Source organism: Letharia columbiana (genome assembly GCF_014066305.1).
Source record: "Letharia columbiana isolate WasteWater2 chromosome Unknown xpSc0000088_s0, whole genome shotgun sequence".
NCBI lineage: Eukaryota > Fungi > Ascomycota > Lecanoromycetes > Lecanorales > Parmeliaceae > Letharia > Letharia columbiana.
In genome coordinates this window covers 16,162-34,538 of record NW_023501166.1, presented here as the reverse complement: position 1 = coordinate 34,538, position 18,377 = coordinate 16,162, and the positions used below count along the sequence as shown (strand labels likewise).

At 50.1% G+C, this 18,377-nt stretch overlaps 8 protein-coding genes across 8 annotated transcripts; 5 read left to right on the top strand and 3 right to left on the bottom strand.

Annotated features, from left to right (window-relative positions):
• Positions 1-426: 426 nt before the first annotated feature.
• Positions 427-2,886, top strand: HO173_013135 (uncharacterized protein; the record flags this gene model as incomplete). Its single annotated transcript, XM_037314960.1, has 2 exons — positions 427-624; positions 679-2,886. 2 exons carry the CDS (start codon positions 427-429, stop codon positions 2,884-2,886), a joined length of 2,406 nt encoding a protein of 801 aa, XP_037158116.1.
• A 268-nt stretch (positions 2,887-3,154) lies between these two features.
• Positions 3,155-3,929, top strand: HO173_013134 (uncharacterized protein; the record flags this gene model as incomplete). Its single annotated transcript, XM_037314959.1, has 2 exons — positions 3,155-3,216; positions 3,275-3,929. The coding sequence occupies 2 exons, from the start codon at positions 3,155-3,157 to the stop codon at positions 3,927-3,929; spliced, it is 717 nt and encodes a 238-aa protein (XP_037158115.1).
• Positions 3,930-4,221: 292 nt separating this feature from the next.
• Positions 4,222-5,278, bottom strand: HO173_013133 (uncharacterized protein; the record flags this gene model as incomplete). Its single annotated transcript, XM_037314958.1, has 4 exons — positions 4,222-4,355; positions 4,410-4,458; positions 4,518-4,843; positions 5,185-5,278. 4 exons carry the CDS (start codon positions 5,276-5,278, stop codon positions 4,222-4,224), a joined length of 603 nt encoding a protein of 200 aa, XP_037158114.1.
• A 640-nt stretch (positions 5,279-5,918) lies between these two features.
• HO173_013132 (uncharacterized protein) lies at positions 5,919-7,391 on the top strand (the record flags this gene model as incomplete). The annotated part of the gene is made up of 5 exons (XM_037314957.1): positions 5,919-6,006; positions 6,063-6,271; positions 6,337-6,499; positions 6,550-7,303; positions 7,361-7,391. 5 exons carry the CDS (start codon positions 5,919-5,921, stop codon positions 7,389-7,391), a joined length of 1,245 nt encoding a protein of 414 aa, XP_037158113.1.
• A 1,065-nt stretch (positions 7,392-8,456) lies between these two features.
• On the top strand, positions 8,457-9,599 carry HO173_013131 (uncharacterized protein; the record flags this gene model as incomplete). The annotated part of the gene is made up of 2 exons (XM_037314956.1): positions 8,457-8,645; positions 8,853-9,599. 2 exons carry the CDS (start codon positions 8,457-8,459, stop codon positions 9,597-9,599), a joined length of 936 nt encoding a protein of 311 aa, XP_037158112.1.
• A 332-nt stretch (positions 9,600-9,931) lies between these two features.
• On the bottom strand, positions 9,932-11,086 carry HO173_013130 (uncharacterized protein; the record flags this gene model as incomplete). Its single annotated transcript, XM_037314955.1, has 3 exons — positions 9,932-10,644; positions 10,775-11,008; positions 11,071-11,086. The coding sequence occupies 3 exons, from the start codon at positions 11,084-11,086 to the stop codon at positions 9,932-9,934; spliced, it is 963 nt and encodes a 320-aa protein (XP_037158111.1).
• A 741-nt stretch (positions 11,087-11,827) lies between these two features.
• Positions 11,828-14,549, top strand: HO173_013129 (uncharacterized protein; the record flags this gene model as incomplete). Its single annotated transcript, XM_037314954.1, has 4 exons — positions 11,828-12,558; positions 12,608-13,999; positions 14,058-14,486; positions 14,537-14,549. The coding sequence occupies 4 exons, from the start codon at positions 11,828-11,830 to the stop codon at positions 14,547-14,549; spliced, it is 2,565 nt and encodes an 854-aa protein (XP_037158110.1).
• A 1,898-nt stretch (positions 14,550-16,447) lies between these two features.
• Positions 16,448-18,252, bottom strand: HO173_013128 (uncharacterized protein; the record flags this gene model as incomplete). Its single annotated transcript, XM_037314953.1, has 3 exons — positions 16,448-17,014; positions 17,064-17,347; positions 17,400-18,252. The coding sequence occupies 3 exons, from the start codon at positions 18,250-18,252 to the stop codon at positions 16,448-16,450; spliced, it is 1,704 nt and encodes a 567-aa protein (XP_037158109.1).
• Positions 18,253-18,377: the final 125 nt, after the last annotated feature.

The following is an 18,377-nucleotide window of genomic DNA, read 5'->3' as shown; positions in this document are numbered from 1 at the left end:
GTATTGATCGAGGAAAAGACGCAATGTTTGTGTGAATTTGTCATTATGCTGGCTGGGTATGCCAGGTATTGAGGCAATTTGATCTTCTGATACACTGCTCTTATGCTTGCTTACGACAGACATATACTTGTGATCTTTGAGCTCTGAATATTGGGCATCTTACCTTTCCAATATCAGCCAATGAGAGTCATGACTGACATTACTACCACCCGAAGGCTGCGAAGTCAGCGGACTAACCCAAAGCGGCTTAGCTCAAGCTCGCTAGCCCGAAGGGGCTTAGTAATCTTGGCACGTCTGAGGGACTGAGGCATTGGATGTCGAACATCAGATTCTGAAGGAGCGAAGCACTGGGGGAGACTTTCCCCTACAAGGCAGGCATGGAATCGATCTCAAGAGTATCATCGATGCTAGATACAGGTTTGGATCATGTACTCAATCATTCCAGCAGGGCTGATTCTGATTTCAGCACGTGAATTGACATTGGAGGCAGCACAGTCTGCTGGTTCTGCAAGGATTGTCAATTCTCGCCCCTCGAACAGGGATTTACCATTTGCTCAGACAAAGAAGCTGCTGGATAGCCGCAATGATAGAGAAATCTTGGAAGGCCTGCGGAAGGTCATCAGCGTATGATCTTTCGCCACCATTAGACGGGGACATGCTCTGATATTGGAAGTACAGATGATGTACCGTTCCAAACCCTGTCTTCCTTTCTTTTCGGCAGTAGTCAAAAATGTTGCCAGTCCAAACATTGAGATCAAAAAGCTCGTGTATATTTATCTCCTGCATTATGCAGAGTCAGAGCCGGACCTTGCATTGCTCTCCATTAATACGATACAGAAATCTCTAAGTGACCAGAGCCCCCAAGTCCGTGCAATGGCACTACGAGTCATGTCAGGCATCAAGGTACCTGTCATCAGCCAGATAGTCTCTCTCGGAATTAAGAAAGGATGTGCGGACATGAGTCCTATTGTCCGGAAGGCCGCTGCTCTGGCAATACCAAAGTGCTATAGATTGGATCCCAATACTCTACCTCAGCTCCTCGATTACATATCAGTTCTGCTTGGAGACAAGCAATACTATGTGGTAGGACCTGCAGTCATTGCATTCCTGGAGGTTTGCCCGGACCGCATAGATCTCATTCACAAGCATTACAGAGGACTTGTCAGGAAGCTGGTTGACATGGACGAGTGGGGCCAACTTGCTACTTTGAGCCTTTTGACAGTCTATGCACGCAAGTGCTTTCCTGTGCGGACTAAGAGAGTGAAGAAGAATAAGAGCAAAGGGTTCTATGAGGACGAGGGCAGTGAGCATGAGGAAGACAACTCCGGAGAAGAAGTCCAAGTGCTGGACCTTGATCTAGAGCTTTTCCTCAAAGCCTGTAAACCTCTATTGTCGAGTCGGAACTCTGCAGTCATTGTATCGACCGCCCGCTGCTTCCTCCATCTCGGTACCTCTGAGTATATCGACGCTGCGATTGGGCCCCTGGTGGCCTTGTTGAGAAGCCCACAAGATATTCAGCATGTCGCAATGAACAACATCGTTGCCGTCTGCCTAGTCCGACCTGAGTCATTTGTCAGATACGTGGGCCATTTCCTAGTGCGAGCCACAGATCCTCCCAATGTCTCACGCCTGAAGTTCGAAATTTTGACATTGATATTTCCGCACTGCGAGCCACACATTAGAGAGATGATTTTGAGCGAGTTGGAGCATTTCACCCGAGCTGCAGATGCTGCGTTAGTACAGGAGAGCGTGCGGGCTATTGGACGATGTGCCCAAAATGAGAGCACGGCTTCGACACGATGCTTACGACTTCTGCTAAACCAGCTTTCAAGCCAAGATGGAAACCTTGTGGCTGAGTCACTGACAGTAATCCGTCATCTGATCCAGCAAGATCCACAAGCGCACGTGCAAACCGTGATTAGGTTGGCGAAGAATTTGGATACTACGACAAACCCAGAAGCCAGAGCAAGCATTATATGGCTCGTCAGCGAGTTTTCAGGTTTGCCAGAAGAAGAAAATATCGCCCCCGACGTCCTCCGCATTCTTGTCAAAGGGTTCGCCGACGAATCCGAGGCAGCTAAATTGCAAATTGTTCTCCTAGCTGCCAAAGTCTATTTGCACTATCTCATCCGCACCACTCCAGCACAAACAGAAGAAGCACCAGACATTCCATCAGCCCAAGTTGTCGAGTGTGCTTCACTTCATATTTCAGCCGCGGCTGAGGAGAATGGCTGGCAAGATCCTCACCCGCCGCCCTCAACCGACCAGCCGGGACTAGAATCAGATCAAGACTCTCCTCATCCCATACCTCTTCTGTGGACCTACGTCCTGCATCTAACGCGTTATGATGTCTCCTACGACCTCCGAGATCGCACTCGTCTCTATCGTGCTCTCCTATCCAATCCTCAATCCACTCAACTAGCCTCCCTACTCCTGCTCGCCCCCAAGCCTGTTCCACACACACCCTCTCCATCCGAAAATCGAAAAGGTCTGCTGATTGGCTCAAGTAGTCTTGTCATTGGTGTCGAAGCAGCTGGTGCAGACGGTATGATGGGATATGAGGGCTTGCCCGAGTGGGTTAAGGAAGGGGAGGAGCCGGATGCTAAGCTGAGGGATGAGGGTCTGGCAAAGGAGGTCTATGGGGAGAAGAAGGATGTGCCGGCGGCGAGGGAGTTGGATAAAGCGGTTGAGAAGAAAGGGTTGGGGAAGATTGGGGTTGGAGGGGCGAAGAACAAGACGTTTGATGATTGGCTAGATGAAGAAGAGGACAGTGAAGAGGGGAGTACGGAAGAGGAGACGGAGAGTGGGAGCGAGGAAGAGAGTAGTGAGGAGGAAGAGAGTGAGAGTGAGGGAGATGAGGAAGTGGATAGATTGGTCAAGCAATAGCACTGCCATCCTAGAGAGGTCTAGTATGTCGCTGTCAGTCTTTGGAAGGCTAATTACACAATTTGAACAAGTGGTTTGCTCTCTCGAATTGACTTGTTGACTTTTTGGTACAGAGGCGCAGGGCTCACTTCAGTTGCACTTGTAACTACTTCGAATGACAACATCGTGCCTTCCATCTTCTAACAACCCGCATACTCCACTTCCAAGATTCAGTATCTTCGCATCTACGTCCCGCAAACACATAAGTGCCGCTCACATAAGAGCAGCTATGATGTCGGCAAAATCTGGCAATTCCACAGAACACGTAAATAAGAAGCCTCGAATCGACCGGTGAGTCGCTTTGCGGACACCCGAACTAGAGGAATCTAAATCAGCTGACTATTTTCAGCGACTCCTTCGATACCATGGTTGTGGTGAAGGTTGGCCGGGATGAAACGGTCTTCAGGATGCACAAGACCATCATCTGCAACGTCTCTCCCTTTTTCAAGGCAGCCTTCGAGGGCAACTTTGTGGAGGCTCAGGAGCAGGTCCTCGAGCTCCTCGACGAAAGCATCACCATGTTCAAGCATTTCCAGCTGTGGGTGTACACAGATAGCATCATCACGAAAGGCGAGACAGCAACAGACGTGACATGGGTCTCACTAGCTTGTCTTTACATCTTCGGAGAGAAGTGCGGCATCCCGGATCTGCAGAATATGGCTATCGATGTCCTTATCGACAAGCAACAAATCTCAATTCGGATGCCCATCTCAATCATCCGCAAGGTCTACGATGACACACCTGCTACAGCGCCCCTGAGGAGACTACTAGTCGACTTAATGGCATGCAAATTTCCCGTTGTACACGGCGGGCTCGCCGAGTGGATGAGAGAGCAGATTCCAAAAGACTTCCTTTTCGATCTAGCAGTTGTGCTACACGCGTTGAGAGCTGGCAGTAAAGCGGATATCGAGGACTTCAAGGCTTGTCGCTCCGATTACCATGTCAAGTCACCAGTCTCGCCTCCAGCGCCAACCTCCGGAGGTGCAGCAAGCAAGCCGCTGTAGCACTGTGACTATCGTTCAGTGAGCTTACCGCCTTTCAACATCTTACATGATGTGTGACTTGCATTTTTAGCTCAGGAAAAGTCGACGTCGATGGAGACTTGCAAGGATGGAGAATAAGGCGAGGGAGGAGGATCTGGAACAGCTCATGGGCGAGATAGCTAGAAGATTATATGGCACTATACGGCGTGCTCTCTCATCATGTCATATCTGAAGATACCAGCACTGATCATAGCAAACTTTCATGCTCTGCAACTTCTACTCGGTAGTACTCATCAGTGCAATTCAACCATGCTCATTTCCATTCCTTCGTGATGTCGAATGACCATTCAAACTTCAAGTATTCATGACCATCGTCGTCTGCGAACTTCGACGCAGCCTCGTAATGGCCTCTGGCCAGCATGCCTGTCGGCGCCTCATCTGGCTCAACTGGAAATAGACCTGTCAGATGGAATGCACCAGATGATTGGTGCAGAGACATACACTTTTTCTCATATACAGGCTTTTCCTGCGTATTCGGCGCGAATGAGCCCTATCAGTCAACCCGGTTAGCTTTCCATCCTTTCCCTACAGAAAAAAAAGAACGCTCACAATCATCTCCTCATTCTTCGCAACCCTAATCCCTTTCCTCTTCGTAACCTGCAAATACTTCAATCCGCTCAGCACATCATGCTGCACGACGAAGTTTGCCTTCATGCGGAACTTGGCTCCTTCCTTGATGGTGAAAGGTTTCGATTTGAGCGCTTCGACGGAACCTGGGGCGGTCAGATCGATGGTGATGTCGGAGCGGCCTTCGACTTCGAGGGCGAGGGATTTGATGACGCAGCGACGCTGGTCTTTGGGGTCGACGTGGATGGCTGGGGATGAGGAGATGCCGAGGGAGGCTTTCCAGCGGTTGAGGGATTCGTCATTTTGGTCTGGGTGGGTCGATGTCAGGAGAAAGCTTCAAGGGACAGGGAAGACAAGGGAACTTCATCGGGACGTGTCGGGAATATTGCAAAGGGATGGGAGATGCTTGCAAGAGAAGAGAAGTGGGGTATGTTTGGGAGAGTATTCCCATATCGATGCGGCGAAGAAATTCTCGACATCATAGTGGGATAGTTGGCATCTCTTCAAGGGCATGAGATTATCCAACAGGATATACAGATCTTGTACAGACTTGATTCTTCTTAGGGAAGGCATTATGAATAACAGATTTGAAGGCAAAGGTGAGAGTGGATGGAAGGTCTGTCGTCGAAAATTAGCGATATGCACTTACCGAGCTTTGCATATTCTTCGACGGTCTTTTTCTCTCCGACTTTGAATCCTTCGGTGGTGGAGGCCTGGAGATCATCCTCGCCTTGGCTGGCCATGTTTATTGTAAAGACTGGAGATGTCAAGGGAGGGATTGATGTTGTTGTTGTTTGTTGTTGTTGTTGTTGAAGCTAGCTCGATTATTCGACAGCGCAGGCTGGCATATGTTCAGGAAGATTGGTGGGGTTTCGCTTCACTGATCCAATCATCGGACACGTACTCTATTCCGCTCTCCGCATATGTTGAAACACCATCATCAATGACCTCGACAGCAACATATTTTGTACTACATCCACTAAATATCCTCGGTTGAATCTCATCATCTCCTGCTCACACACCCGTGACCTCGTTGTTTTTGCGACAGTGAAAGTCTAGCCAGCCACGAATTTGCTTCCAGCCACCCATTCCAACGCGGCCTCCTCCCCCAGATTTCCCCCCTAGGCTAGCCCGGAGCGAACTTGGCCTGAACGCAGAACAACACCTCACCCGCCCTTCACATTCTTCATCTCACAATTCATATACAGCATCACTGCGACAGCATCATATCGAGCGCGCCATTCCGTGTACAAGGAGCCACGCGATCAGTCAATTGGTAGAGCCCAGATTTATTTCGACGCGCTTGGCACCCGCCCGAAAGCTTACCCTCGACGTCAGTACATCATCAACAACACTGATTGAAATTTTGGAGGTATAATCGCAATGTCGAATGTACAGATCAATGGAACCTCTGAGCGGGTATTGCCAAGCAAGCGCAATCCTCTTCTTGCGCCTGAAAAGACACAACCTCGTACGATCCTACCCAAAGTCCAGTTCCGTCTTCATTGCTAATCCGCTCCAAAATAGACAGCGAACTCATCGCGAAGCGCAGGCTAGGACAGACGAACCTAGCTGTAAAACCTGGACAAGTCGGAACCTCCAATGCTACAAAGCCGGAAAACCTGGGACCTTTTGACTATGCACACCTCCGCGCTCCCCTACCACGTAGTCTGAAGGGATCCGAGATATTCGCGCCTCATCAAAATCAGCCGACGCCCGAGGTTTACTTCCTCATGGTACGTGTGTCTGAACTGTCGTTGCGCCCGGAAGCCAACCGCTGACGATGTCATCGTGCCTCTAGAGACGTAGCACTGATGGCTATGTGAGTGCGACTGGAATGTTCAAGGCTGCCTTCCCATGGGCGAAGCATGCGGAGGAGAATGCAGAACGCGACTACGTAAAGAGCCTGCCATCGACGGCACAGGACGAGGTTGCAGGCAATGTTTGGGTCTCTGAATTATACGGTGCGTTGCTCCGATAGACCTTGCGTGATGAGCGACTGACAGCATTTCAGCAATTGAGCTTGCACAAGATTACGGGATAGTACCATGGATTCATGCTCTCCTAGACGAAGCCCCAATCTCTCAAGGCACAGACGACCCCGCGACGAAGGCCATCTCTCCCCCACCGAAATTCACGTTTACGGCAAATGACAGGACTCTCCTACCCCCTCCCAACGGAACAACTGCTCGCGCCTCAACACCAAAAGCAAGAGGCAGACCCAGAGGGACTTCTCCTGCGAAGAACGCAAGTCCCGGCAAACCATCTACGAAGAAGCCTAGAGCATCAAAGGCCGCAAAAGAGGCAGACGCCGCATCAGCGCGTGAGGCCAGCGCGTCTCTACAAGCTACCCTAGATCATACGGCGCCTGACGGTACGTCCACAGCAGAGCCAGAATCAGCAGACGGCGAGAATGTCAAGATCCGTGTCGAGTCCAGCGTTGAAATCAAGGGTGACACTGAGAGAGGAGAGACTACCACTGTGAACATCGAAATGCCCACGGGATTTCCAGAATTACCATTGCCAGAACGTCCGGAGGAGATGATTGAGACAGCGAGAGCAATGGTAGAAGAGGCCAGGAAGGCAGATGGGGAGGGTAGCTCCTCAAAAGCGAAACGAAAGGCAGAGGAGATGGACGAGGAGTCCGATGGATCTGCAGATAATGAACTTCAGCCCGCAAAGAAGGCTAGGCTCTTAGGGGAGGAATTGAAGAAGGAGAAAGTGAGGACGCGAGCCTTACTTGGAGTTGCGGCTACATTGGTGATCGGGTATGTGCCTATGAGACTATCTCGTCCAATATTGAATGTTGCTAATACCAGAAACAGAGCTATAATCCCACTTGTGCTGCCCGGCTGATCTGTCCAGCCTCAATAGATTGATTGCCCTTTGGTGAAATTCATTTGATTGGTATCGACAAGATTCAAGCATCGAGTGCCTACAGGCGTCGAGGAATCTCTTTCTCTTCTCATCATACCCTCTTGTACGCTCTACACTGTCAAATATCTTTTCTGGCAGGCGTTGGAGGAGCTTTCCTGTAGGACGGGAGACTTGAAACTTCCCCTAGGATTAGAAGCCGAAAGTAATATTGCCGAAAGCTGTAGTCTGCACAAACAGAGAGACCCGTGTCTTTTAAGCTGTTGTACGGAGTACTAGTACTTTACTCCGATAGTCTTGAGGACTACATAAAAGGAAGAGGCACGTGACAGGGTCCCGGCGTCTATCAATCGCTCGTGGCTTTTGCCCTGCTTAGAACCCCCACTTTGCCACCACCACCATCGCACAAGCATCCTATCGATGTCAACGATGCACTCCCATCAACTGTGTTAACCCGCTTCACGTGCCTTACCAAATTACAATGTGGAAGCACATGACATGCGACATGCGGGAGATATCGGAGTCCCATTCCTTTCGCCCATTGGCTAATCAGAGTCTTGCCCCAACTGCGCTATCCACCAACCGAGGGATAAAGTGGAACTCAAAGCGAACACTCGCATAGACCCCTCAAACGCTCTCGAGTCTCATCCCGCACCTTGAAAGCTTCCCCAGCTTTCGAACTACCTTACTCTTTGTCTTTCATGTTTCTATCTCCACACGTGATCTGTTTGTTTTCCTCATTACTGCCATCTCTTTGCATTCCCTAACAAGTCAACATGAGCGCTGCCGTCTCTGTCCGATTCTCTCCCTCTCGCCTCTGCATGCTAAGCAATGGCCCTTCAGCATCCTCGCTATCCTCCATAACAAGACGCTCTTTCGCTTCCACACCCGCAAACCTAGCAACATGGGGATTCATAGGTCTTGGACGAATGGGTGAGCTTCGCTTCCTTATCGCACGTGGAAGCCCCACCATGTCCTCGACAGCGTGTCCCAATTGAAGAATGAATTGTGCTTACAAATGGCTGCGTGCCCTTCTCAGGGTACCCAATGGCCAGAAACCTACGTGCAAAGATCCCGGCGAGCGATACTTTGATCATACATGACCGCAACAAAGAAGCTACGGCCAGTTTCATGCATGAAGTCGGCATTGCAAGGGACAGTCCAACCTCGAACAACCAAATGGGCCTTATGGGCATTGAGATTGCAAGCTCGCCGAGAGCAGTGGCGGAGAAGGCTGTACGTGACTGGTCTTTTTAGTGTCACCATGCGTTTTCCCTTATGATGAGCATGTTCCAACCTCAATGATCTAAGTTGGGAGCTCGCGTCATGCAGCCCTTTCCCTGATTCGAATTCCACATCAAAGCCAATCCTCTGACATCCTCAATCCCACACTCTCTTCTCGGCGGCCAAATGAAAGTTGCCAATTGCTCACACATCGCGCAGGAAGTCATACTCACCGTCCTCCCCGAGCCCTCCCATGTCAAAAACGTCTTCCACAACATCCTTAACCCACCTCTCCCACCACTCACGTCCTCCTCCGGCGCCTCTGAACGCCTCTTCATAGATTGCTCCACCATCGACCCCACCTCGTCCCGCGAAGTCGCCAACGCCGTCCACTGCACAGCTCAAGGTCGCTTTGTCGACGCTCCCATGTCTGGCGGCGTCGTAGGCGCACGGGCTGGCACTTTGACATTCATGTTGGGAGCCAGCAGCAGATCGGGAGGACTGGTGAAGAGGGTGACTCCAATATTGGCATTTATGGGCAGCAAAGTCCTTCACCTGGGCGAACAAGGTGCTGGGCTGTCCGGGAAACTAGCGAACAACTACCTCCTTGCCATCTCCAACATCGCAACCGCCGAAGCCATGAATCTCGGCCTGCGATGGGGACTCGACCCGCACGTCCTTGGCGAACTGATCAACGGTAGCAGCGGCCGATGTTGGAGCAGCGAGATCAACAACCCAGTCCGCGGAATCAGCCCGGGAGCGCCAGCGGAGGAAGATTACGAAGGCGGTTTCGGGGTGGAATTGATGAAGAAAGACTTGAGGTTGGCGATGGAGGAGGCGATGAGGGTGGGTGCGAAGGTGGAGATGGGAGAAAGAGCAGGAGACGTGTATGAGGATGTCGAGGCTTCGGAGAAAGGGAAGGATTTCAGCGTTGTCTACAGGTGGTTGGGAGGGAAGATGGTGTAGTATATGGGGTTTGTCATGGCTATGTATTGGTCTCTCTGAACGAGGGGCTGCCATCTGAGAGGGAATAGGAACGGCAATTGTTTTATAGCTGGTCTGTTTTCGGCCGGAGCTTTGAGGGCTTTGCGAACCTTTGTAGATAGATTAAGCGATTCATGAGTTCATTCTCTCCTGTGTCTTGCTATCGAAACATCGTAGTACTTCATATAGCGTTAGAACAGAAAACGGCATATGGAATCTGCCTATCTACGATGCTTTTCCCGTTAATAACGATGATCAAATGAACACTTGATATGCCTCACATGATTCCAACGCTTTGATGCAACCTGGTATCATCAAAGAAAATACTCGACCACAACGCCTTGACCATCCTGATTCGGCTGATTCTGCTGCTCTCCCCTATGCAGATCATTCTCCGGCGCGGCATCAAAGACGTTGAAATACCTCTCTCCCTGATCGCTGACCTCGAGCACGCTCGCCATGTTTCCGCATCTGTAGCAATAGTTCGGCGCGCTCCAGACTGTGCTCAGTCGATCTTCATACAGGACTTGGTAGCCCTCTTGACAGAGCTGGTGCGCACGAAGGATGTGGTTCATCTTGTTGACATCCAGGAACTTCTTCACCACCTGCGCTCCAAACGTATAGCCCGCGCCTCTCGGAGACAGCGAGAACTCATCCCTCTCAGGATCCGGATCACTCCACACCAAATCTGCCATTGGGCCCTCATGCGGTATCTCTCTAAAGCGATCGATAATCTTGATCTGATCGATACTATGTATACTCGGACTCAATCCGCCATGCACGCAAAATATTTGATTGTTGATCACCACAGAGAGGGTGAGGAAATCGAACATGTCGGTGAAGTAATGCCAGACGTTCGCGTTGCCGTATTTGCGGTTGCATTCGGTGTAAAAGCCATATGATTGTGTTACGCCGCGAGACTCGTGGTTGCCGCGGATTAAGTGCACGCGGGACGGGTAGCGCAATTTAAGGCAGACAAGGAGGGAGATTGTTTCGACGGAGAAGAGACCGCGGTCTACATAGTCGCCTAAACCGAAGAAGATATTAGCGACTCCGTTGCGGTAGCAAAGTGGCGAACGTCTTGTGGATTGAACGCAGAGACCAGCTCAAGAGATTTCGCTCTGCTGAGCACGCGAGCACTCTTGGGTACAGCTCACCCAAGAAAAGATAATTGGTATCTGGACAGAAGCCTCCAATTTTGAATATCTCAATCATATCAAAGAACTGCCCATGTATATCTCCAACCACTGTGACTGGCGCTGCGATGTGTACAACATTGCTCTCTTTCATCAGAAGCTCTTTTGTTTTGGCGCATATTGCCTCTATGACAGAGTCGGCAAGCAATTCTTTCTTGTAGAGTCTTTCGATACATTCATCGAGATCGACACTTGCTAGAGCAGAGGGTTAGCAAGCCGTCTGTTGGTTAAAGAGCAAGCGACGGGTGGAGGCATACCTGGAAGACCGGGCATGTCTTTGCCTCCCAACCCAAGCGGGGGCTCTCAGACCGCGTTGCTCTGCAGGATGGCTTTTCTTTGATCTAGCAGTGCGGAAGCCTGCTGTAAGATATATCTCAAAATCATCATGAGCTTTACTCCCTCAAAACAGGAAACGGCATGGCATGATGGGAAAACATTAGACAGGCCTATGTGTACTTGATGTTGTACCTACTCCTCTCAGTTAAATTTTGACTTTTCCCGAGCGGAAGCTATCCGAAAAGCGTTAGTCATCTCGATATACGTACACCCTCTCAAATCGCCCTTTCCAACTTTCTTGTTTGAGACAACACTGCATCTTCCATGCAAGCTGCAAACTCCCACAGTCTCTACCCTTTCCAAAGAAAATCGTTTTCTCGGAACCGTTTATCCGCCAAATCGTGTAAAGTCTGACGAGCAACTTAGGTTGTGCAGATACTCAGCGGCCTGTAGGAGTTCTCTTTGACCAGCTAGTCTCAGTCGGATCTTAAGATCTCATTCCCTGTCGGCTCTCTTCCCTTTTCTGAAACACGTATATGCATCACCCTTGTCAAGAACTCCTCTAAGAATTCTGGTCCTCAACTTCAGATTTACTTCCACCAGAAAATTAGTTCTGTTTGAAAACGTCAAGCCCCTACTCCTAGGTTTCTTGTCCCTACAAACGTCTTCATGATCTGAGGGCGAGTGTCCATATTGTGCTGGCGGCAGAAGCAAGAGTTCAAGTCATCATTGTCAAACATGGCTGCCACTCAGTGGCCGCAACAGTATCAGCAGTATCAACAGCTGCCTCAGCATTATCAGCAGCCTCAACAATACGCACAAGGCCAACAGTACCAGCAACCCCAGCAGTATCAGTATCAGCATAATCCGCAATATGAGGCACAGCAATACCAACAACCTCAGCCCACTCAGCAGTATCAGCTACCGCCGAATTCTCAGCCTATGCAACAGTATCAGCAAAACCAACCACAAGGCTACCCTGTGCAGCAGTATCAGCAGAACCAACAACATCAAGCACAGCGACATCAGCAACCACAGCAAGGTCAACCGAGACAGCAGTATCCGCAAGTTCAACAAGGCCCGTCAGCGCAACAGTATGCGCAATCTCAACAAAGCCAGCCAGCGCAACAATACCCGCAGCAGCAGTCTCATCAACCTCAACAAGGACAAAATGGCTACCATCATCAATATGCACCGCAGCATTACCAATCACGACAGTATGCACCCCAGCTGCAAGGTTCTCCTCCCCAGCATGGCTCCTCTCCTGTTCATAGTTCACCTCAGCATCCAGTTGTTTCTCAGCATTTCGGTACTTCTCAGTACGGACCTTACCAGCAAGCGTGCCAGCCGCAACCTAATCCTGTCCATGGACAGAGTCCCGCTCATGCAGCACCTCAGCCATGCTTCAATTGTGGCAACTCGGGTCACTTCGCGATGGACTGCCCGGAACCGATACGTGAGGTTCCAGCGTAAGTTTCATACTTGGCTTCTTTGCGATGTTTCTAATGCCAAGTGTAGAGGAAAGTTAAACCCGCAAGCCTTTCAAAATCCATTGAGAAAACCCAAAAATGGTGGTACTGTGGCCACCCAACACCAATACACGCCACATCCCGGTCATACGCAAGTCTCGCCAAAAGGGTACCCACCACCGCCTCATGGGCAAATGGAGTATCCCCAACATCATCAGTATCAACAAGCGTATAGTCCTGCCACTCCGCTTTCGGCGCACTCACCAGCTCAAGCGCAATACTATCAGCAATGGCAACAGTACTACCAATCTCAACAAGCTTATCAGCAAGGCAACCACCAACACCAAGGGTCACCGCATCACCAACAGCCATATATGGCTCCACATGGTCAAGTTACGGGATATCCAAACGGTTCTCAGACGCCCAGCCAGGCGTCTGCTGTCCAAGCCTCGCAATACACTGGCGGCTCCCAGATGTACCAATCACAATTCACGCCAGCTTCAGCTACTTCTGTCCAATCTAATCAACAGTCTTTTGGCGCTGAGGCCACGGCCCAGCCAGACCAGCGAATGGAATCCTCCGCATCTATGAAGTCCCAGTCTACCCCACCAAGCTCAGACCAAGCTCAGGTCCTAGACTATGATTTTGAAGACGATGACTTGGACTCTCTTGACATACCCGATTTACCACAATCCAGGTTACATTTCACCAATGCATCACAACAATTTGTCTATCTTATCAGTCAACCTCTACCAGGGAACTTTATTGTTGCGGATGCTTTAGCACCGTTTCCGCAGCCAGCACCTCAAGATAAAGGCTATTGCAAGTCAAAGTACCAATACGATGGAAGTCTCGAAGCCTGCCTTGAGCAATCCAAAGATTCAAAGTACTGGGACAAAGAACACGCAGATGATATCGCTTTCTCTGATCTCCCAGCTGACGGTAAGATCGTTCCTGTTGGCGAAATCCTGCTGAAGATCAGGCAACGTCACGCGCATCCAGGATCAAGCGATGAGTTGAACAGAGATTCTCGCAGTCAGTCGCGAACAATTTCCATGAACCAGGATTCGCTCGAGGTGAAAAACACGCTAGACAGGATGGAGCGTGAACTGGCAGAGACCAAAGCGAGGCTTCAAGAAAAGCTTGAGAAGGGGAAGCCGGCAAATCCAGTGCACGCATCTCCACTACAGTCGGTGAAGCCGGAGCAGCATCCGCTTGGGGATCACGAGGTTAAAGAAGAATACCATACACCCCCAGAACCTGCGACCTTTGGGCAACCAATAAAATCCGAACAGGACCCTGAGGATGTTCTCGCAGCTTTAGGTGTGACTGGAGCACCGAAGCCAGTCACAGCAACTACTTGGCCAGATCAATACATTGGACATGGCTCACCTAATGATACGCATGTGTCACGTAGTAGAAGTTCGTCGAGAGCAGACATGTGGGTTCATGTTCCATATATCACGCGGTGACCGGCGATCCTGCTGACCTGCTTCCAGTCTTAGTGGAGACCAGCATCGAAAACAGTCCGACCTTAGTCAAGTAACCCCAGAGCACCAAACCAATGGTTCAATTTCCTATAACCAACACTTCGGACCTCTTCCGCCGCCGCCAATGCCTTTCAGACAGCAACCGCATCCAGATGGAACTGATGGCAGCCCACTGTCTGCTGGACTCGCCAACGTTAATCCCTTTGGCTACAGCACTAACGGTGTAGATCACAGCAACGGTAATGGCAATGGGTTCTTCACCCCGCCGACAGATGGACAAGCTCTTTCACCCACCGAATTACGCTCAGAGAAGTCACTGAGCCGCAAACGACATCGAGATTCCTCCTCTGATGAGGAAGACACTCCGAAAAGACGCCAAGAAGACGACTATACGCCGAAGCTCAAGAAGCGTCAACCCAAAGTCGCCGAGGCGTACAGGTGAGTAAGATCCTTCCTTGTGTCCCAGCCAATTCCTGATGCCGTTTCAGTCGCCGCTGGTAGGTGCCTTTTGAGTTACGATACTCTGGGCATCTTTTTCACCATCTTGTTCAGCTCCAAACAATTAAAATGCATAGCGTGGCGCTCGAGCACGGGCCTTGTTGTATTTCCGATACTCTCAATTGTGTTGGAAATTTGTACTTTGAAAGACTTCATTTCTCTAGCAGCACTCAAATATTTCGTGCAGAGGCTGGCAATAATTAGGGTTGGTCAAAACCATGATCATAAAATTTCAAGCATGCCGCATCTCGAATTTGGCGCAAGACGCTACTTTTAGAAAGAATATTGTGCTACTAAGCTGGTTTTGCTCTGCACATTTACGAGTCTAGCATTTCTTGAATGACATAGTCTGCCCGCGTTTACTAGTATGCTATTCAAGCAGAAGTCAGGGAAGTAAGGGAAGTAGGCATAGGATTGAAACGTTGACAGGATCTAGCAGTGAGGTTTGAGCTCAGCGACGAGAAGAACCAAAACTCGTTAAGGTATCGTAAGCCGTAGTTTTTTGTGTCAAGGTAGCATGATGACTGCCTTTTCTTCGCTGCAGCGTGGCCCTTCGCATCCATGCTATCAAATGCCAACAATGACGAGTTCTATGACTTTCTACTAAATACTGCATCCTTGAATTTTGTTGTCCCTGCGATCAAAGCATCTTGTGGCCATATGTAAATTGTTGGTGTCATCGTTTTGTAATTTACCGTGAAGTATTGTATGTTTCAACGCTTGCCCTACATGAGATTTTAAATCGTTGGGTCTGCTCTAGGGCTAGAATGCTACCATGGTTTGCAAACGTTCCTGCATTGCATTCTACTTGAATAACTTATCTTGTAACACCTGTCGTAGAAGTTACCGTGGACCTCCATGCGGTGAGTGAGATAGGTTCACAACGGCGCCAAGCCATTGCCGAACCATCCCCTTGCCCAGCATGCATCCGCGCAGGGTCTCCCGACAACCACACAGGGTTGTCGGTCAGACTCAGGTTGGCCTGCTACCTGTCACAAAGCAGAGCAAATGTCCATCAAGTCTTCCACTATACGCGGGGACTTGAAGGGCGCCTACCGAAAGGGGCTGCGATCCGATCTCGATTTCCAATAGCAGGCCGGTGTGCCTGCTCTGGAGTTCACCTTTTGGCAATCGAGCTGGGCGGCCTCGTGCTTGTGGCTCTGATGGAGATATGCCGGCGGAGACCTGAGCACAAGGGCGTGAGGGATTTGAGCGGACGGGAGGGCAAGGGTTGGACAACGAGGTTCGATTCGCTTCGTGATGGATGATGGTCCGCCACCGAGTTGGCTGTGTATTTCACCGATGTTCTTGTTGTCACGGAGGACTATTCGGGAGATTGGGCAAGTTCATGTCTTTTCTTCGAAAAGGTTGATTTGGTGTCTTGGCGGAGGACAGGAAGAAGACGGAAAGGACAACGGCCGCTTCCCGGGTGAGGAGGAGATTCGGGTTGCACAGAGTAGGCTGGCGAGTGGTTTGGGAAATAAAGCTGTACAGCATATGATCCTCGCTTTTGTTAGATATGTGGGGTATGTGAAATGGTAATTCAATTCTTTGGGCGGTTAGAGGACGTAGTTTTGACGCATATCTATTTGTAGTTTGGGGAAGTTCTAGTAGGGAAATGCCTGGGGCATCGACTGTAAATTTTACTTGGTCTTACAGCCTGCGAATCTGCCTGGTCGAGCATCTGTCGACTATGTGGGTGGCGTGATGTCGATGATTTAATTTGAACGTCCATTGCTTTTGTAATACGCCCCGAGGGTTTTTCGCAACGCTATGTAGGGTATATCGAGAGACAACTCCGTTAGACCTTTCGCTATGCATGATATTTTCCCTCGCTATATTTGAAGATTCCCAGTCGCTATGCTTTAATCACCTACTTTTATACTTGCAGTACACCATTCTCAACTACTGCCCGAACTGTGACCTCGGGGTGCTGCCACCATCTCAAACGTGTCATATACGGGGTCGATGCCTCGACCAGCCCTGTTCTCAGCGACGCGATATTTGTAGTATATGTGATGACGATCGCCGGCAAGGAGGAACGAGTGCTTGGCCCATTTCGGGTCATTGAGGAATTTCTGCTTCATATGGCCTTCGTAGAAGGCTTGCTCAGTTACTGGGTGGATGCAGATTGCCCTGGCAATGCGTTCGATACGTCTCTCAGCAACGCAGTCATCAGGGCGGATCGCACCTTCGGGCAAGGTTTCATACTCTTCCTCATCTTCTTCGTCGCTGTCTTCGTCATCGGTGTCGTCAATGACCTCCATCTTACCGTCACTATCTTCAGATTCGAGAAATGACTCCTCTACCTGTGCCATGACTTTTTGACCCTGTTTGATTGGATCGATGCGAGGGCAGCTGATGGCGTCGAGGTATTGCTCATTGGTCATCTCGGAGACTAGCTGAGGGGCGTTTTCAGGGTCTTGGTATACCAGGGCATCGTTGTAGATTTTGTATGACTCGGGTTCCTGTAAAGTGTTGGTTTGATCTAACATAGTGGTTGTTCATATAGCTTACATCCTGGTCAACCCAAGCCAAACGCTGCCACGGCTCATCTCTCATATCGCGTAGGAGCTTGGCGGTTGCTCTCATTCCCCCATACATATCCTCCTCGCTACCTTCGGTCGATTTGACAGCCATATTGACAGCCCTGGCTTCGGGTTCTTGCTCAACATTATCGCGATTGTCCGGACCTCGCTCTGTTCGAAACGCGGTCTTCTTTGCCTCGTTGATAGCATCAAGATGGACGAACTGGGGCCGTAACTGGACAATTGCATCCATTTTCGTCCAAGTGCAGATGTCTGTGCGATATTTAGTAGGAAAGTTTGTGGTGATCGGAGCTGATGTGCTCACCGTCTTTGAAAGTCGCTGCCATATAGATTGGGTCACCGTTCCTGAACGGATAGATCTGACCGCCCAAAGTAATTTTGTTCATCACATGGCCCTTGTTGTTGGCATCATCAAAATTTTCCAAGAGCTTTTCGTGCGAGGGCCCTTCTGGTGCGGGTGCCCGGCGGTCGCTCTTTGATATTGCCTTTGGACCGATTCCCAAACCACCACCAAGACTATACGATCCTCCTTCCTGTAGCAACCGACTTTTGCGCATAGCCTCTCCGTACTCGACACCTCTCTCCTTGTCGTAATTTACGTGAATGTTCACTGGGATCTCGACCTCGACAAGACCGCATTTAGGTTTGATGCGGATTTCCAAAGGCTTATTACCAGACGTTGCACGATATTCTTGACCAACCTCTCGGTTGGGATACTGCATCAACATGGCACGTTTGCCCGTTGGCTTGTTGATGAACAAGCGGTATTTAGCCACGACTTTGCCTAATCTATGGCTCTTCTCCCTCATTGATTTGATGTAAGCTTCGTTAATGGCCGTAGGATCATGGTTAGGATGGTTGGAATAGAACCCAACGCGCTGCCAGATCTCACGGTGCGCCTCCTTGATACGGTCGTCTGAGGGGGAGACTGGCTCGCCCTCGACGACAGTATGGCAAGCTCGAGCCGCTCGAAGCTGTTCTTTTATACTGTTAAAGGACGCTTTTGGTAGCGGTGGATTAGGCTGGTGGGGTGCTGAGCCCTTAGGATATGTCACTTCTTCGAGAGGTAGCTGCACATTTTGCGCGAGAGAGTCTGCTCGCGCAGCCTGGTTGAGCTTGGTCTCAACGATAGCAGACTTTTTCTTGCCGCGAGGCATGGTCGCTGCTGTAGGAAGATGACTTTGAATCTGGCAGATATTTGCAGGCAAAATGATATTACGCGTTTACAAACTGCCGTCATTCCCCGCGTTATGCAGGCTTATCGCCTAGCGCCGCTGTTATC